The sequence below is a fragment of the Polypterus senegalus genome, chromosome 9, assembly GCF_016835505.1.
Source record: "Polypterus senegalus isolate Bchr_013 chromosome 9, ASM1683550v1, whole genome shotgun sequence".
In the NCBI taxonomy this organism is placed as follows: domain Eukaryota; kingdom Metazoa; phylum Chordata; class Cladistia; order Polypteriformes; family Polypteridae; genus Polypterus; species Polypterus senegalus.
The window spans coordinates 46,852,895-46,872,981 of record NC_053162.1 but is presented as its reverse complement, the minus strand read 5'-3'; the positions used below and the strand labels follow the sequence as shown (position 1 = coordinate 46,872,981).

The following is a 20,087-nucleotide window of genomic DNA, read 5'->3' as shown; positions in this document are numbered from 1 at the left end:
ATTACGCCTCTCTTAATATGTAAATCAATATAAATAAACGTTAAGCTCAGCATTCTGTGAAAAGGCAATGGCAAAAGCATGAGGGAAAATATAAGAATTTCAGTGAATACCAAGTGGAGGCAAAGAAAAATGTACTATTTGTTCGTTTATAGTGGTACAGTGGTATAATCAACAAAAGGAAGTTGATCGAGTGACATAGCGTGTTGGAGAAACTCGAAAGCTCAAGTTCACAAAGTCGCACAGTGCCCGACATAAAAAAAAAGTTGTCACATATCAAAGTCGCCGTGAAAAGGCGAGACGTAGCCCACCATCTGAGTGTCATATGGAAGCTTATTAGGGTACAGAGAAAAAAAAAGGCACAGAGTAGCAAAAAAGCACTATATGTTAACTTCAATCTCGAAATATCCACTTTAATCACGTAGTTTATTTTGTCTTTAAAGTAGAACATAAACTTCATCTTAAAATCATTTCATTTACTAGCTTCTCAAATCCCATCGTAACTAAAGTAGCACGTTAAATGCTTTGTTTTGATCTTCAATGTGCTGTATGTGCATGAATCGCTACGTGCTTCCGTTCTTTCTCTTTCTCCGACAGGACACAGAATCCATTACATTTGTGAAATTACAGCTCTCTGAATAATTCAAATACTGAGATGTATACGTGATATCATTTTCATAATGATTGGAATGAAAGCACGTTATTAAGAACACGATGGCGCAGTGATTGTTCATGTCTCATACAAGATGCTGCTGTGCCATGTGCGACCTTCGATGAAGTAATTTATTGTAGCAGTACTGTCTCTTTTAAACGTACTAACCTTCAATTCTTGTCCTTACTTTTCTTTCCCCAAATACCCAATCGCCACACAATCAGCTCTGTAATAGACATTAAGCCATCTGTAAGCTTACAACGACGATTCTTCAAAACTTTTAAGGAACATTAAAATATCTTCATAGTACATGTTTAATTATTCTATCCATCTATCCTTCCAGTGTTGCGCCAGTCTCAGCAAATATGCAGCAGGCAGGAACAATACGTGAACATGCAAGCGCTGCGGCACTGTGTCCTCACATGTTTAATTATCAACAATACAGATTATTTAAATGAAGTTAAAGTTTTATCTGTATAATATAATCGACATATTTTGCTGCATTTCATCTTAAAAATCATATCGTCATCATATGTAAATATGCGCTTTATAAAGTGGTGCAGGTTGTGCAATATTATAACTGTAGTGCAAGTTTACAGTGAGGTAATTGTACTTATAAGTACAAACAGTTCTACAAGGAGCAATTGATTGAGTGCGTTTAGAGTTCATGGGATGAAACTGTTTCTGAACCATGAGGTCCATACAGGAAAGGCTTTGAAACGTTTTGCCGTGGCTGAGGCAGCGTGGGCTTGATGCTGTATACCGATATTTCTCTTTCCGATCAGCTGCTGCTGTTATTCCCCACTCAGATACAGTGATATAAATACTCCGATAGGTGCAATGAGAGTAATATGGAAAAAGATGATCCGCTGTGGAAACCCTTAAAGGGAGCAAATGAAAGAAGAAAAAGAAGAAGAAGATGCAGTGAGAGTAACAATGCTAAAGCAATTATGGTATTTGGAATACTATGGCTATTCCCTGGACCATTATATTGTTACAGGTTAATTACAATCAGATGCATTACACTAATAAACATTATGCAGTTAGTTTCAGTGTATTTATAAAGCCACGTCAGGAAAATAAAGAGTAACCACACAGGGACAGTAGCACTGCTTTGACGCTGGGTGCCGCCAGTCTGCAAAACTGAGCGGAGAACTTGCGTACGACAAGGCATGAGGTACCGTGGAAAAATGCATGGCTTTACGCCAAGTGTAGGTTTTATACATCACGATTTGAACGTGGAAAAGTTCTTACGCAACATTTCTGTGCGTACGCACCGTTTATACATGAGGTCTCAGAGCTGTTGGTTTGTGTGCATTTATTACTGCCAGTGTTCTGTACATATGTGACAGCATGATAGGAATGGTTTGGATGCAAAACAGTTGCTACAAGAGCAATGTAAGTCCTTTCTGAAAAGATTTGATTACATATCTTTGTTTACTAATCACACTACTCCAAAAATATCAGATCTGTGTCACAAATGAGTAAAAATAGGATTGGAGTTGCAGTAGGAATGTAGCCTTTTATGTTTTCAAAAATCAAACGCAGTGTTGTATGTGGTGGCTAAACAATGGTGCAGTTGGTGTCAACAACATGGTGTAGTCCACGAAAATGATTAAACAATCTGAAACAACAAAAATAGAAATAATTCCACAAATTAAATGGACAAAATCATGCCACTTCAAAGTTGGAATTGTTCATAAATAACAATCATAATAAAACCTGTAGTGGAAATATTAAAAAAAAAAAAACAAAAAAAAAAAACATTAAACAGAGGAAATCCAGACATGTACTATTTGGATTCCGAGAAACCATTGACAATTTTATTCCTAGAAAAACACTTCATGGATGCTCTATTGCATTTCATATTTGTCCGTCTCTCTTCTGGCTGACTTTTTGGAGGCTGATGAGGGGGCCTTTAAGAGGACACCCTGACTTTGCAGGGGATCCCGCTATGCCACTTATCCAAAGACACAATATCTGAATGTCTACATGTAATTCAAATATTGAAACATCTAAAATGAAATAACACACAAATAAAACCATATTAGAAAAACCCAATGACAGATGATCAACCATGAGTTTAATCAATTAACTTCAATTCAGAGTAACATGTTAATTACCTGGCCTCCTTGTCTCCTTTGTTGGTAATGCAGAGTTTCTGAGTTGATGGAACCATTCCAGCATAATAGATAAAATTCAGCCCAAAATCATGTTTGGTAAATGAAAAATGAATGCCAGGTGTTACTGCTGACCCTTCCAGCACACAGTTAAATGTAGGGCCATTCAGAATCTAACAAAAACAGACAAGATGAGTACAGAAAGGTCTTTAGTAAAAAAAGAAAAAATCCTGCTTTGATACAGTTCTTTAGTATCACATCCATATCAATATGTACATGGTTCAGCACAAGCTTGTAAGAAAGACCAGGTTTATCTTACTGCTTAAAATGGCCTCATGCTACTTTGCTCAAATACCCTGTGTCGTGTTGATTTTTCAGTGGATCAACTATGAATGTCAATATACCACTTACCAAATACAAAAGACATGAATTTTTACCCTCATCAATTATGAGGAAGCCAATAGTTGAAGTGATAAAAATCACAACACAAACTGAAAAAATTATAAGTGACCAGCCGGTTGGCATGGATTTATATATTGGACCAGTTCAAACTAATAAGGCTCTAAGATTCTCTCTAAAGGGCCACTATGGTTTTGTATTAGACCACCAACCTGTCCTAACACCCAATAGAGGTTTTCTCTAAGTCCTGCCATCAGATTAAGTCAATATGTACCAAGCTTCAGGAAACTAGGCACTTTATTGTTTCCCAGCCCACTGCATGTATTCATTTTTATGACATGAGTGGAAATTTTTTGGGGTTGAAGCTTCTATATCACATTAGCGAGATTTGACAAACTTTCTCATATGGCTATGATTTTTCAACTGTCTGTTACTCAACACCTTGTCCGTCTCTGTCATACATTCTTTACATCTGGAATGAACTCTGGATTGGAATCAGCTAGATGTTTCATTGAGCAGCAACTCTTTCTAACTACAACAGTGACAGTGGGCCATTAACATTTCTACAAGGATTAGGTTCCTTGTACACTAATTCCAGAATATCTGATGTTCACTACAATGCCATGTTGTCTTAAAATCTACTATATAGCCTTTACTTTTATCCATGCACATTCTTGGTAGCATAACTACCTATAAAACCTTAAATAACAATTGTCTGTCATATGATGCTGTTAGTTATGGGGATGTGCTGATAGGTTTAATAAACTAGATACTCCATGTAAATCTACAAAACATTTGGTTCATTTTGTTATTACATTTTCTGTTATTGGCATTATGGTATAAAAGAAGGAATTCTAATGCAGTTAGTATTCTTTTCATCTGGTTTCCGCATGCCATTTATGCATGTTGTCTTACCTTAAGACATAATCCAGCATTTTTTATAACGCAGAACTGCTTGGGACAGAAGGTCAGGGTTGACTGAATCTGCACTCCAGGAAGAACTTTATCCTTCAATGGGTTTATCTTTAGGAATTGCAGTACGTCGTCAGGGCCACAGATCTCCCAAATGAAATCAAGGTTATATGTGCCAGTGTTGGATATGAGGAAGTGAAAGGCTGACTCCTCATTATATCCCACCTAAAACAGAATTAAGAATGTACTTGTCATATCTGTTTCTTACAATTAGCTTGGTTATCCATGGGTGCCTAGAGTATAAAAATCCATGTTTTACAAAGTCCATCCTCATTGGCCGCATCATAAAATGAACTTCCACCCATTCGTCCCAAAGTTGTTAAGCACAGAATATTAATGTCACCCAGTTGCATTAGAAATTGAAATAATTATTAAAGACCATTGCCATCCTTCTCACTCCTTCCTTCTAACAAAACTTACAGTATAAGGCCACTGGTACTTGCACCAGTAGATTCAATGACAGTTTATGTTCAAACACTGTAAAGGTATTGTACAGCCAATCATAACAATAATGTGTGTGTGTATCATGTCACACACACACAAGCATCTGACAGGTCTGAGTTTGTTAAAAATGGAGGGCAGGTTTTTTATGTGACACTGCCACTACCAGTATATCTTTCCTTTAGAGTGGAACAGAACTCTCCCTAAGATTGTTGATGTCACTTCCTGTTGGGACAGCAAAAGCTCCGCCCTTTCTCCTTCCTTTCTACTTAAACTGCCCTCCAACAGGAAGTCACCATTCATTTGGATGTGGCTTCAGACCAGGAAAGATCAACTCTGTTATTAGAAGTCCATAGGCTACAAAAGCATTCTGAACGTCCACCATGATGTATTTCTTTTCTATTCATCCATCCATTTTTCAACCCGCTGAATCCGAACACAGGGTCATGGGGGTCTGCTGGAGCCAATCCCAGCCATCACAGGGCACAAGGCAGGAAACAATCCCGGGCAGGGTGCCAACCCACTGCAGATTTCTTTTCTAACTAATACTTATTTTTTGCATTCCATTATCTTGGAGATTAAATGAGATATTCATTGGACCCTCAACCCTTCTTTTGGTTGTTTTCTGTTCATTCACTAGATTTATATATATATGTTGCTGTTTATGTACTCTTTTTTTGTACGTGTTTGTTATTGTATTATTGTTACTGTTCTGAGGAGACTTGTACATAAGAATTTCATTGTTCTAAGTACTATGTTTCTTGTGCTTGGTGCTGTACTGTGCATTGCTGTGGGAATGGTTTGTGAAGCGTTTTCCACAGCTGAATAAAAGTGAGCTGTATTGGACTTGTCTGTGGCGGGTTTGAATGGCTGGTGACAGTTTTGCTGGCGACAGCACTCATTCTTGGATTAAAAAAAAAACTTTTGAAAAATACATTATCCCAATATAAAATAGTAACTCTATTGTACAAATGTATTTATATTCTAAGCCAGAGTACAAAAATGGTGAGTTCTATATCTGTTTTTTCCTCTTTTGAACACTATAGTAAACAAAAAAATGGAATAAAAATTCCTTTAGTTAAAATTCAAATGATTGATTTTGTAATAATAAAGTACTGTAAATGTAGAAAATAATCTAAATCTTCACAAAAAATAAAATGACCCTCCTCTTTGGCCTCCACTCTATAGGCTGGCATCAAGAACATAATCATATTCTCAGAAAGTTTGTTCTTACCTGGCCAAAGCAAATGTTGTTTTCCATATCTAGGCTAAGATCAGTTAATATTCCTTCTGAATTTTCATACTGAACGCTGACATTCATATAATATACTTCTGCCTTCACATGCAGTGTCAAAGGCTGAGTTTTTCTTTTTATGTTGCATTGCAAATTAAAATTTACTTTGCCTTCATTAGTTGGTTTAAAGGAGATTATCACTGGAAGACTGTGAAACAAGACAGCGATGAAAAGGAAAAGAGGGTGCAGATTAAGAACAGGGTAGTGTGTAGTGTTAGCTCATGAAAGTTCAGAGGAGAATGCTTTGACTTTTGAGGAACTCTACTATTATAAAATATATTTTAGGAAATGAACAGGTAACAGTCAGACAAAGCATTAAATCAATTTAAAAGTTAGTGGAATTAAGTAATGAGCATGATAATTTATCAATAACAAATATTAACCCAAACATAAGTCTAAGGCACTTTCAATGAAACTAAAACTTTTGCAAAATCATTTAGCTTAACTTTTTCCAAAAAAAGGTTTTAATATATAAGGAAAGACAAAGAAATCAAATTGCAATGTAGAAATTATGATCATTGTAGTAGGTAAAGTGCTAGACTTCAGACTTCATGTCTGTTTCTCCAATCTTTAATCTTTGTGACCCTCAACAAATTAATTAATTTATTCCAGCTATAAGAAGTATCTAAAATATTTATAATATATCCTGATTTTGTAAACTGCTTTAAGTTAAATAAATGGCAAATGCATGGCTGCAATATCAAAAATCATGCAAGGATAGCTGCTAATTGAGTCATGAAAGACTCATTCAAAGTAACAAGAACACTGTTTTCATAATGTGATTGGATTTTCAGACATAAAACTTGTTTGGTACCTGCTCTGAGGATGTATACTTCCCTCCATTGGATGTACAATCAAGCTGTAAACAAAACCTTCAGAATGTAGAGAATCTTCTTGAAATGAGAAAAAAAAGCTTGTATCTTCATTGTTCACCAAGTAAACAGTCTCTTGAGCTTGAAGACCTACAGAGAAAAGGTTCCATTGTTTAGTTTTGGTAATATTTGTAAATAATTTCACAGCTATGCAAAATGTAGTTCTCTGTTTCTCATACGTTCTTTAGTTGGGGAAGTCAATTACCCAACCATCCATTTTCCAAACCCACTTTATCATGAGCAACGTTGCAGTAGGCAGGAGCTTATCCCAGCAAGCATATCGCGAAAGAAGAAACCATCCCTGAACAGGACACCAGTCTATCACAGGATGAACACACAGACACACACACTTGAGACAATTTAGTATTAGCAATTCACCTAACCTGCATGTCTTTGGACTGTTGGAGGAAACTGGAGCACCTGGAGGAAACCATTGTGGAAAACATGTAAACTCCATTCAGGGAGTGAATTCTGGTCTCCTTACTGCTAGGCAGCAGTGCTATCCCTGCGCCACCATGCTACCCTGGAATGTCAATTAATTATTTCCAAATAATTTCAGTATTCCTTTTTTTGGGATCTTCTCTTGTAAGACAATGGTGAGATTTAAAATCAAGCTCATACAAAATGTTCTCAACTTTGCTTAAAAACATAACTAATTGCTGATAATGAAAATGTCTATTTATGATCCTAGTTCCAAGATCCAAACAAGACTAGTAAAGAAATACCCATTTAGATCAAATCACTTAATATAAATATGCCAAATGGCATTATCGTGAAGTCTACAACATTCATATAGAATCCCAGCCATCCTTAATGTCTAATGGATGTTATACAAGTAAATAATTGTATTACATGTTAATTACTCATTTAATGTACATATTTCTCATGGAATGATATTTTTTAAATTTTGTTAATGGATTACTCCTGCTAAATCAATGACCAGTAGCAAAGTCTTGAGATTTCTGGTCTGAAAGAAGAAATTAACCTGTAATATTGAGTGAGAGGGATCTGGGAAAGGGAGGGGACTGGCCAGCTAGTCCAAATGTGTTTCACACGAGGACATACTTTGTGTTGATAAACATCAGAACAAGGGAGGGACGTCTCCACCATCTGGCAGGATGGAAATATGGCCTCATTATTCAATGGCTGCTGCTGTAAATACATTAGAAGAAGACATTTTCTGGGAGCATGTTTTTTATTTGTAGATTTGAAGAACATGAGTGTAGTGACTCTAGAAGACAGAGAATCATGATTGACTTGTACATTATACTAAGGATTTTCCTGGAATTAAGCATGCTTTCAAATGAGACTTCCTTCTTTAGACTTTGAAAAGTTAAATGTTTACAATTGACCTGAAAGAAGGCTCCTTGCCAGTGGGACAGAGCTAGAACGGCAGATGTGAAGGAGTCCTAATGTGAAGGAGTCCTAATCTTTGTATTGGGAAGCGAATTGGGGAAGTTTACCAACCTAAAGGATAGGGACAAGAAATTAATGGTAGGCCTGGAACTATAAAGTTATTCTTTTCTGTTTAAAACTATGTTATATGCAGATCTCCTCTGAGTAATGATCTTAATGTAAGTGCACGCTTATTACTATGTGACACTGATGTTACCAAAAGTTATTACAGAGACATCTGAGTAGTGTCTGTGAGATAAACAGAACACAAAAATACTACATTCTTTAATAATTCTAGATTATTTCTTAGCTCAAATTTTCCATTTATTTCGTAAGTGTCTGGACATTAGAGAAATGTATTTGAAAACAGAAAAGTGAAAAATGTTATGTGGAATTATGGGGATTAGTGAGCAGTTTTGTGAATGAGCACACATTAGAACTTAGATAGATAGATAGATAGATAGATAGATAGATAGATAGATAGATAGATAGATAGATAGATAGATAGATAGATAGATAGATAGATAGACTTTGGTCTCAAAACACCAGAATGATTATAAACTAATAAAACTTGGCTGTCACAGTCCCAGTGAGGCATTATGCAGAGGTATTGCTGTTAGAATAAAGGAGCCATAGTAGTGTTTCTTGACACACTTCTGCTAAATAATTTCTTGGCTAAAAGTCCTCAGTGTTAGTTAGTTAGAGAGCAGATATGTGGCACTGTTCATAATGGAATGCACTTTTGTTTTAATTCTCTCATTTGCTACTACCTCCAGGGAGTCCAGAGTGCATCCCATAACTGACTCTAGTCCAGAGGAAAGCAAAGTCAGTCCTGAACGGCCGCAGTGACTGCAGGTTTTTGATCCAACCCAGTTGCTTAATTAGAAAATAATTCTTGCCAATAATTAAATTTTATGGCTCATTAGTGCTTTAACTCTGCCATGTCAGGTAATTTTTTTTCCTTTCTAAGGATATCATCCAAATGATTTGAAGTCTAAAATGGAGGAGTAATTCTCAGTCCTTCACTTTTTTCTCTTCACTTTTCTTCCATGTATTTCATTAAACCAAATCGTGCATGATAAATACACACAGGTGTAAATGGAAACAAGCTAAATGGAGAACTGCTGCTTTCTTTAGTCAATTAGTGCTAATTTTATTGCTAATAAGGAGCAATTAAAAACCAAGAATATAGCTGTTTAAGACTAAAATAAGCAATAAGGATTCAAAATCTTAATGAGTGAGTCAATTAAAATGAAGCAGAAGTGTTACTTGAGCAATAAGTGCTTCTTATTAGGCCATTGGGTTGGAACAAAAACCTGCAGGCACTGCGGCCCTCCAGGATCGACTTTGCCCACCCCTGCTCTAGTCAAAATGTCAGTTATACAGAAATCTTTTATTTGAAAACTATGGCAATTTTATCTCAGAAATGTTCCACTGAAGCAAATTGGTGTTACAAGAAAGGCCTAGTGTAGCTTCACCATTTCATTTGATGATGTATCATTTCCCATGTTATACAATTAAAGTTAAGTCTGAAGCCCTGATATGGGATTGTGAATTAAAAGTGAGGAACTTATTCATTTAGCCTAGTTCATAACAGCCTCAAAGAGGAGACAGCACCTTACAGGTAGCAATACTGACTTTCATTTCTTATCTATAGCTATTTAACATTTCTTCCATGTGGAAAGTATATTATTTTTGTTCTGCTACAATTCTATGCACTGCTGATAAAGGCATCTCATAAATTAGCAACATCTCTGTTTAAGAGCTCTCATGCAGCAATGGACTATCAAATATCCAGTGAAACTTACCTACTGCAAGAGACTTGTAGTTCAGGTGAGATCTATCCAGAGACACAACTGGTTCTCTTGCCTTACCCACCAGAAGGAATGGTAATGTGATGTTTTGTTCATGAATTACAAAGCTCCAGAATGACTCAGTAATTTCAAGGTTTTGAGGCAGAAACTCAAATGTGATCTATTATAAGATTAAAAAAAAAAACCAATAATATATATAAGAGAGTTCTATAGCCATTTCACTTTTAACAACAACTGTACATTAAATATATACCGTTAATAGGGCCAGCATAAGGGAAAATCTGTTTTGTGATATTCTGGGGAGTGCAATGATATTTCAGTTGAAACTGAGCTACTAAAGTGATACTTTACTTTCACTATCAATCCCAATAAACTGAAAAGTTACAATGAATATTCACTACTAAAATTTAGTATAATAAAAGGCAGTATTGTTGGATTTTTGTCTTCATCTAACATTCACCTACTGTAACAGATAACCAATACACTAAAACTGAGAAATTACAACAAACAGCAAATATAAAAATATAAACCATCAATTTTCTGATACTAGAATCAATATTATACTTATGAACATTTCAGTTCTTTAATAATAATTCAATTAAATGTTAAGTTTTTAAACCTGACTCAAAGAATCTTAATACCTTGCAGGTCCACATTAACCTAAAATGCCTCCTCCCTCAAATGTCACCTTACTGTACCCTCTTTAGGTGAATCTACAAAGGAGAACAACTTCCATTTATTAACAACTTATTATAACCCACGCAGACTAAAACTACATTTTCTGCATGCTGATTATTTTATTTACCAGCAGAAAAGCAAAGTTCTTAACAACCTCTCTCTTCCACCACAAAGCCATACCATTACCTAAGATGGACTGGTGGCATTTTATTAATTAATTTGTAAAGGGGACATAAATGATGGTAAATCTTTTGGACATCATACCATCCTGGCACATTCTGGATAATAAAAAGTGTTATACCAGAGCCCTGTTTATAGAGTACAGCTCAGCATTTAACATTGTTGCACCTGCAATGCTGACAACCAAAATCCCCTATTTAGGACTTTTTGCCAACCCTCTGCACCTTAATTTAAGTCTTTCTAACCAGTAGACCTCAGCATGTGCAGAATGGTGGCATCACTTGCTCTAAGCTGACTCTCAATATAAGCACTTCACAGTTAAACGTGCTGCAGTTCCTTCTGTACTCCGTGATTACCTATAAACTTTGTGGTCAAGTACACCTCCAACTCCACTCATTAAATCTGTTGTTGACACCACTTGATCACCAGCAACGATGAGATAGCTTACAGATAAGACGTTAACAGTCCCAGTTAATGTCAGCAACACCAGCAAGCACAGACCTTAGGAAGCAGAAAGCTGTCCTTACTGACATCTACAGTGGAGAGGATGCCATGGAGAATGTGAACAGTTTTAAATTTCTTGGGGTGCTGTTACTGATTAAGTTATGTGGGCACAACACACTCTGGCTCTTGTTATAAAGGAGGCTTATCAGTACCTTTGCTTTATCACATGTCCACGAAATGCTTGAATTTCTGTATTTGTTCTCATTAACATCTACAGGTACACAGGAGAGTCCATTCTCACTGGCTGTGGTCCATCTTGGTACAGTACCTAATAAGCTCAAGACCATGGAGTACTACCAAGGGAGGTGAAAGTGGCACAGAATATTACTGGCACCCTGCAGCCTTCTGTTCAGGACATATACAACAACTGATGCAAAAAGTATAATTAAAAGCCTAAGTCACCAATGCAGTCACTTTTCTCACTCCTTCATTATGACAAATGCTGTTCTGTCTGCTCCAATGTGTCTGATGTGTGACTTTTCTTTTTATAGCCGGACAACAGATAGAGGAATAGTTCTGTGGTGACACGATGTGCTTACATATTCAATATGGTATCTGTAAATTGCAAAACTGCACTATGTAATATAAATATTTATATCAGGCTTTATGTTTGTATCAGAATTTTGTTAAATACCTTTAATTTGGCATGTTTTTGAATCCCTGCCGAAAACTTTCCCACCCAACCCCTGGTAGCTCCACTGCTGATATAGGGCCATTGGCACTCATAGAAATAGACTTAGGGATAGTTTCTGTCCAAGAATTATTAGATTACTGGACAGTCACTATAATAATAATTTACTATAACAAAAAAATATTGTAAATTCTATATTTTAAATTTAAGGTACTCTGTTTACAGTATATGTATATGTACAGTATGTGCATGTGTGTATGTACAGTATATATTATATACATTTTGTGAAATAACAAACCTCTGTTTTCTTCTGAGAATTCACAGTGCCCTTCTCTGTAAGACATCTGAAAGCAGGTTGCACCTTCAAATCTTCCTGGTCATCGCACCTCCACTGGAAGGTGTAGGGTGCACTGGTGGGGTTCATTATATTGAATGTCCTGTTAGAAATTAACATGATGAAAAACATTTACACAGCTCTTAAACACGCAATATAATTTAAATTAAATTAAGAGTTAACTTGCATAATTGTAATTAAATTATGATTGAACTAACATAAATGTAATTACATTGCGATTTAACTAACATTCATCCTTAATATTTTCTTCTCACAACAAGGGTGTCAGAGCATTGTTTAGAACTGATGACATTTTCTAGCACAGCAGCAACCACTGCAAAGTTTTTTATGCAGTTTATTATTATTTCATTGCCAAGCGCACACAAACTGATTCAGCGAGAAGCTACAGAATAAACTAATATGAGTAATATGAAAGTAAAATTCTAAGTACTCTTAAGAGATTTTCTGGGTTTTCAAACATTAGAATTTCTAAACACAATGCTTCTTATTTAATTGACATACATGAATAGGCATCATATAATTCATGTACTGACAATTATTTAAGTCCTACTGAGTAGTAAAGACCTGAGAGATATTCAAGAAAGACAGAGTCACATGATTCACAGAAAAGACATTGCACTCTTCACTAAGAATTGTTCAGTTTAGTTGCAGCTTTACAGACACATCCTAAAACTAAACCATCCATTTACTAACAGTTTTTCTATTACAAGGTCACAGAGAACTGCAGGCTAAACCCAACCAAATGATGCACAAGATCTTCACCAGTGGTAGATGGGATTGTACATTATACTCAATTGCTTAAAATATCTTAATCAAAATTACAGACAAAACAAAAAATATGCACTCAATTGCATTCTTTGAAATTTTCATAACTAGGTTCAAATTACGAAAAAAAAAAAACTTTTTACAAAGAGCATCCAAAAATTCTCCCATTAAATTTTAGAGTACTGCACAAATAAAAGATAATCTACAGAGATTATTCAAGATTTCTGAAACTGTATGGCTCCAAGGGCAGAACCACTAACAATTCTGCAATACAAGCAAACTTCATAAGCATTAGCATACTTGATTATTATTTTGAAAACTACAGTATGTGCAGAATCCAAAAACACAAATAAAATTCTTTTTTATACTTTGTGTATCCCTGTTAAGTGTATAATGCTTTTAAAATTACTATCATACAAACTTTAGATGTTGTGTTATTTTTGAACACTTTGTTTACTTTTTTGTAATTGAATTTTTCTTATTCGTACAGCAGCACTTGAAAACACCATACAGGTAAGTGTGAGATTAAACAGAAACACTATTTTTTTTTTTTTTACAAAAATAATTTTAAGCGGGGCAGCACTGTGGCGTAGTGGTAGCGCTGCTGCCTCGCAGTAAGGAGACCTGGGTTCACTTCCCAGGTCCTCCCTGCATGGAGTTTGCACGTTGTGTCTGCGTGGGTTTCCTCCGGGTGCTCCGGTTTACGGCCAAAGACATGCAGGTTAGGTGCATTGGTGATCCTAAATTGTCCCTAGTGTGTGCTTGATGTGTGCGTGTGTGTGTGTGCGTGCCCTGCGGTGGGCTGGCACCCTGCCCGGGGTTTGTTTCCTGCCTTGCGCCCTGTGTTGGCTGGGATTGGCTCCAGCAGACCCTGTTACCCTGTAGTTAGGATATAGTGGGTTGGATGATGGATGGATGGATGATTTTAAGCATTAACTCTAAAATTCTTAAAATGAAGAAAGAAATTTAGAAAAGAAACAGTGACTAAACTTTACAGAGAAAATTTTCACAGGCACAGAAATTTCAAATTGCAACAATTAAAAAGATACCTGGAGACAGTTTTTTTTATTCCAACTGAAAAGAACTCAATAACCCTGGTGTTTGCATCAAGTGAAGCTCTGGGGGGAGCCCCACGAGGGCCTTTCATGTCAGGATTTCTCCTGTTGCTGCGGATGTAGTCAGAATCTTCTAAATCAAAATGGCAGTTGGGAAGAAGGCTTCGCCCTTTTACAGTCATGGCAGGCCCTTGGGTATTTTTCAGGTTGGGAATACTACAGAAATAATATAACAGGTTGCTTGCAAGTTCCCTTAGTCTGTGACATGACAAAATCAATCAGCTCTAGAGGTATCTTTTAATATTCATTTTACCTGCAACTAATTTCCCCTTCAAATTCACCCAGTTCCAATGGGGAGAACTTAATTACAAAGACCTGCTGTTCTTCTGGGTCTATGACTCCAGCAATTGGCTCGATACTGAAAGGTGGCAGTTCAGACTCTGCAGACATCATTGTTGAGACACTTTCTAATGTGCTTGTGGGGTGGCTTACTGAACGACTTCCAGTTCTGCTTCCAGTAAAAGAGGCACCTACAAGAAGACAGCAAGCAAGAGTAGAATAAAATTAAAATAGTGAAATTATAAATAATGTATTGTAATTTGACTCAGCTGTAAATCATTCAAAATTACAACTTGTATCAACGGACTTCAACACTAATGTATGGTGTGATGGACGGCCAGTGTTTCAGTCCGGCCGGGATGTCCCTCGACAGAAGAAAGCAGCCTTTTCAAGGCAATACATCCCCCGGGATGCTAGATGGCAGCTCCCCTGGAAGGAAATGGTTCCTCGGATTCCCTAGCGTCCACAATAGTAAGAAGGTATCAATATTATGAATAAAAATGCTTAAGTAAATCAATCAATCATCAATCAATGTATGCTAGACGCTGCTGCAGGAACCTATAAAAAAAGGCATGATAAGAGAGTGCTACAGGATTGTCCATAAGGTCCACACACATTCAGTGAAAGCCTGCAGTATTGGTGCCTCATAGTGCTCGGACCAGAAGTAAATTCCTGTTTGTTTATAAAGCTTGCTTTAATTGTATATGTAATGTATATTTTATAATTAGTAGGCATAGTGCTGAATAAACACAGGTAGGTAAGAAGGCAGGTAGGTAGTTAGGTTTCAGAAAGCAAACTTTAAGGAACATTCCTTTACTAACGGACATGTCTAAAACAGAGAAGACATATTAACTCTGCAGATGGGTAGATTGCTATAAGGAATATTATATTTTTTCTTTTCAGTTTGCAATGATCTCACTGCTTAAAAATTGATAAGTACATAAAAACATTAATGACACATATAAAAACTCAATCGCAAACTGGGATGCTAAAATAATATCTACATTCATTGAATATATATAATAGAGCTACACTGTTTATTTCAATGATATGCACCACCTGATGTTATTCACATTGTTTGATAGAGATTAACTGAACAAATCAGTTAATAAACTCACAAAGATCATACACAAAGTAGTAGGTAAAAATTTGAAGGACAGAAAAAGGGACATGTTAAATGCTGCACTCAAAGAAATTAAATATAGGATTAATACAGATTTATTAAAAATTAAGATGTATACCATATACATTTCCGTTTTTGGTCCACAATATTAAAAGTAATTTGTACACCTACACTCAAACATTCATTGCCAGTTGAGAGTCAGCAAGCAATGTAAACTCAAATAATTTCTGAAAGATTTATTCATCTGTATAGGTGATACAGTATATTTGGAGTATTACTATATACACGCAAGTCAAGCATGTGTTTTTTCATTTATTTTTTACCTTCAGCGGAGTCAGTGTGCCTGTCATTCAAGATAATAGTCCTTCCATTGGCTTCCATTGTTGTTTGCCAGGAATACTCAAGCTGAACACAGCCAGTATTAGATATAGATAACCTTCAAGTGAGACACCAGGAGGAATATTAAGCATACAATTTAATAAAATCCCAATTATTAATAATCTTACACTTACTGTAAGACAGAAGGGGTCAATATTAACAACATGTTATTCTGTGGCACATTTTAATATAAAGGATGTAGTTCAAAGTGAATTACAACATGACAAATAGGTAGTTACATGCAAAGAAAAAGTAATTAAATTCAGATAAGAATAATAATAAATAAGCAGTGTCCAAACAATAGATAAATAATATAGACATATATAAGAAAGCTATATATTTAAAAAAATCGAGTCCTTCAAATACAGAATATAAAATGTTTTGTATTTTTCAAGTTTCAACAAGCAATAAGGGCAGATGGCCAGGGTGGACAGAAAAAAGAAAAAAAAAATCAGCAGGAGTTCCAGGCCAAAAGATTTAAAACATTTACAACCACACACGCGGTTCAATCATTTCTCATTTGTGTGAATGCTATTGTCAGACACAGTTCGTGTAGAGAGAAAGAAAAGATATCCATTCACAGGCAGTTATACGTTGCGTTGTCACAATGTAATTCCAAACACAGAATCAAAATTCAATCCGATATTGATGAAAAGGTAAAAAGCAAAAAGAGATTGAATATATGGACATAGGTGATATGACAGAAGTATGTAGATATTGTTTGGCTTTAAACTTTAAGTCGGAGACTTGTAGATCGTCTAATTCTTGTTGCCATCAGGGAAAAGTAGTGTTTCTTCCCAATGAAGAGGCGTATCTGTGTGGGGTTGGCGAGCAAAGCGAGCAGGGGACAAAGTCCCCTAGTTCTCTGGAAAACAATCTGAAGGAGGAATGACAGCTTTAAATTCTCTTACCTGCTAACTCGCTCACAATTCCAATCACACCCACAGCTATCCTGCTTATGCAAAAGGACCTTTTAAAACTACTGAAATCTACTAAAAATGTGAAATATACTTTACTTTTTGAGATTTACTTGTTCTGAAGCATTACTAGTAACATTTTGTCATACTTAGCTTTGGAAATTGTGCTCACATGAAAAAGAACCTTATTGAATAATGTTTAAACTTTAATATTACTCTGGATCAGTGGTTCTCAACCTGTGGGGCGGGCCCCCCTAGGGGGGCGTGAAGTAACAAAAAGGGGGGTGCGAAGATGTGAAATAAAGAAAACAAGAATCAAAAATGAAAAAAAGTCTGTTGAAACCAAAACAAATTAACTTAAACTACATTCTGACACTAGAACAATAAATAGAGTTAGATAAATGTCGATAAAAGTTAAGTAGGTATAATAAAATATGCATCTACATTTCAAAAAAATTAAAACTGTTATGAAAACTCGAGTCACAAATATTTAAAGGTTGAGAAACACTGCTCTGAATTCTTTGTGCAGTGTTTTTTGAGAGTTCCTACAAGAAAATGTTTTGGTTTTACTATAGACATCAATTTATTCATAATCACTTTCACTATGTTATTTTAATTCTTTTTCTAAATTTGGTCAACACTGTTATGATTTCCTAGCTCAGTTGTATCCTAGGGTTAGTTTATAGCTATTCAGCATAGTAATTAACCTTTTACTGGAAGCACAGTGGTATATTGGATCTGTGAGGTGACAGTGTTCCACAGTGTTCTGGACTTTTCTCAGGTGCTTCAGTTTTAATGTACACCCCAAAATGATAAAATTAAATTGACTTCCTATCTATATATGTGTGAGGGAGGGCCCTGCAAAGAACTGGTGTCTTTCCAGGGTGGGTGAGGCAAACGTCCAGTTCCTGGGGTTATGATGCTGCAGATGTACCTACTGCGCCCAAATAAACATCCTCCTTTTGATACTGCCTAAAATAAAACTAGGGTAAATAAAATAGGGTGTAAAAAAAGTAGGGTGAAAAGTGACATATAGTGATTTACAGGAAAATTACTCTTGATTAATTACACTTTAATTTGTTTTTCATATATTTGATACTAATGTCTGCGGTGGGTTGGCACCCTGCCCAGGATTGGTTCCTGCCTTGTGCCCTTTGTTGGCTGGGATTGGCTCCAGCAGACCCCCGTGACCCTGTATTCGGATTCAACGGGTTAGAAAATGGATGGATGGATGATACTAATGTGAGATTAAACTACAGGAATCCCCAGTCAAACTTACTTGTGCATTTATAGTTTAAGTGATTAACAACATAAAATATGGGTTTGACAGAAAGAGAAGGAAGTTTTACAGTGTTCAGGTTCTCATAATACAGTCAACAATATTTCTTTTTTTTTAAATATTAGTTGTAATGAAAAGTGCACTTGAGAAACTTACTCAAAGACTCTAGTCTGGAACAGAAGGGTGTCCTTAAAGTGAATTGCTTCTGACTTGCAGGTGAACTGCGCATAATCACAGGCAGCACTTACTCGCAATTCAAGCTCACGGGTCGTATTTTCTACTGCAGTATGTGCTGGTTCAGAGTCAGTCTCAATCACCTAAAGAAAAGAAAGATGTCAAACACCTTAGACTTTAATTACGACAGTAAACATCGGGACAGACTAATAATATGTTTTACTGCGGAGTAACTGGACATTGCAAAGCACTGGTAAGCTTTTCTGCTGCACAGCCGCTGGGACCCACGTCTTGGGCTTTTTTCTGTTTGAAGTTTATGATTTTTCTTTGGAGAATATGTTTTGTAATCAGGTTAACTAGTGTCATTAAACTGCGTCAGTCGGAGTCTGTGCGCTGGTGCTAGAATAAACCCTGGGGTGAAAAGATTTCCTAAGCATGATTGGCTTGTGCCTTGTGTGGATTGCTAATGGGGAAAGAAAAAAAAAGTTCAGATAAAAAATACAGAACACAATACAGTACATGGGATAGCATAGGGAAACACTGCTTTGTTTTAGATATATTAATGAGAAGTGTTCATTAATATGAGTTATTAATTTCTATATCCCTTTAAGACATTCTAGTGTTGTATCACTTTTAAATTTTGGGCATTGTTGCCTCATGCTTCCAGAAAAGGATTCATACTAAACAGAAAATAAGTGGATTAAAAAAATGCAAAGACAAATATAATGTGCTTAGTAGCATCAACATACTATTGCATTTCTTGATTTTTATATAAGGAAAAACAATGTTTTTGTTAAAATTAAATCATACTGCTGCTTTCCACTATCACACCAAAAAATTTACCTTTTTCTTGGTAGTCCGCTGAATTTCTGACTCTCTTGCAGCATCCAGCCATTTAACAGTTCGCATCCGTGTGTCCCAATCAGGAACTTGATCCACTGGCTGCTGAAATACTATTTTTGTGACCTTGCACTTGACTATTTGTGCGCTTAATGTTATTGGTTGATCAGAATGGAATGTTATTGTCACATTCTTTGTGCATCCAGCATGAACATGTCCAATCTGAAAACAAAACAAAAAATATTTGACTCGTTTTTACTTTACAATCCAAAATATTATCAGTGAAAAGGAAAAGCAGTTCAGAACAATTGTAAAAATAAGCAAATTGCTAGGTCATAAAACTGACAATGTTATATGACAATAGTATATAATTACTTCTAAACATAGTAGTTCCTTATATAGATATGTACAGTTGGACATTCGGAAGGGTAAAAAAACAGCATTTAAGTATCAAATGTAAGATGCTAACTTTTTTAGTGCATTGCATATCAATAGATGAATACAGAAGAAAGATATACCTGAGGAAAGAACTTGAGCTGGGGTATATCTGACAGCCATTCAAAACGCATTGAATCTGCATTACTGCGATTGGTCATTGTGAATGTCTCCTGGTAAGGCTTACCTACATGGCAGTCCCCATAATAAATGTGATCAGAACGATTAGCTTAAAAAGAAAAAAAAGAGTCTGTCATTATACCACATCACAGCCCATACAATTAATGAAACTGATGCAAATGAAGAACTTTGACTAAACATGACACACGTGAAGAACAGTGAAAGCTCTAAATTAGGCAATGTCTACCTCTAGAAAAGACTGGTTAAATCAATGCAAATTTTATCATAAAATTAATTTATATTCCACAAGATGTCCCAAAAGAAGCACAGTTTAGGGTAAAAAAGATCAACATTCTTT

At 35.9% G+C, this 20,087-nt stretch overlaps 1 protein-coding gene across 1 annotated transcript in view; it reads right to left on the bottom strand.

The window, feature by feature from the left end:
* The window catches only part of LOC120534858 (hydrocephalus-inducing protein-like), a 206,036-nt gene that overhangs the window by 28,739 nt on the left and 157,210 nt on the right, over positions 1–20,087 (bottom strand). Inside the window, exons 64-75 of the mRNA XM_039762371.1 lie at positions 19,693–19,838; positions 19,178–19,396; positions 18,317–18,477; positions 15,910–16,022; positions 14,438–14,654; positions 14,119–14,340; positions 12,248–12,386; positions 9,951–10,116; positions 6,690–6,837; positions 5,816–6,023; positions 4,084–4,305; positions 2,773–2,942 (exon numbers count right to left, since the gene is read on the bottom strand). Of these exons, the coding sequence (XP_039618305.1) occupies positions 2,773–2,942; positions 4,084–4,305; positions 5,816–6,023; positions 6,690–6,837; positions 9,951–10,116; positions 12,248–12,386; positions 14,119–14,340; positions 14,438–14,654; positions 15,910–16,022; positions 18,317–18,477; positions 19,178–19,396; positions 19,693–19,838 (2,131 nt within the window). The remainder of the gene's footprint in view (positions 1–2,772; positions 2,943–4,083; positions 4,306–5,815; positions 6,024–6,689; positions 6,838–9,950; positions 10,117–12,247; positions 12,387–14,118; positions 14,341–14,437; positions 14,655–15,909; positions 16,023–18,316; positions 18,478–19,177; positions 19,397–19,692; positions 19,839–20,087) is intronic.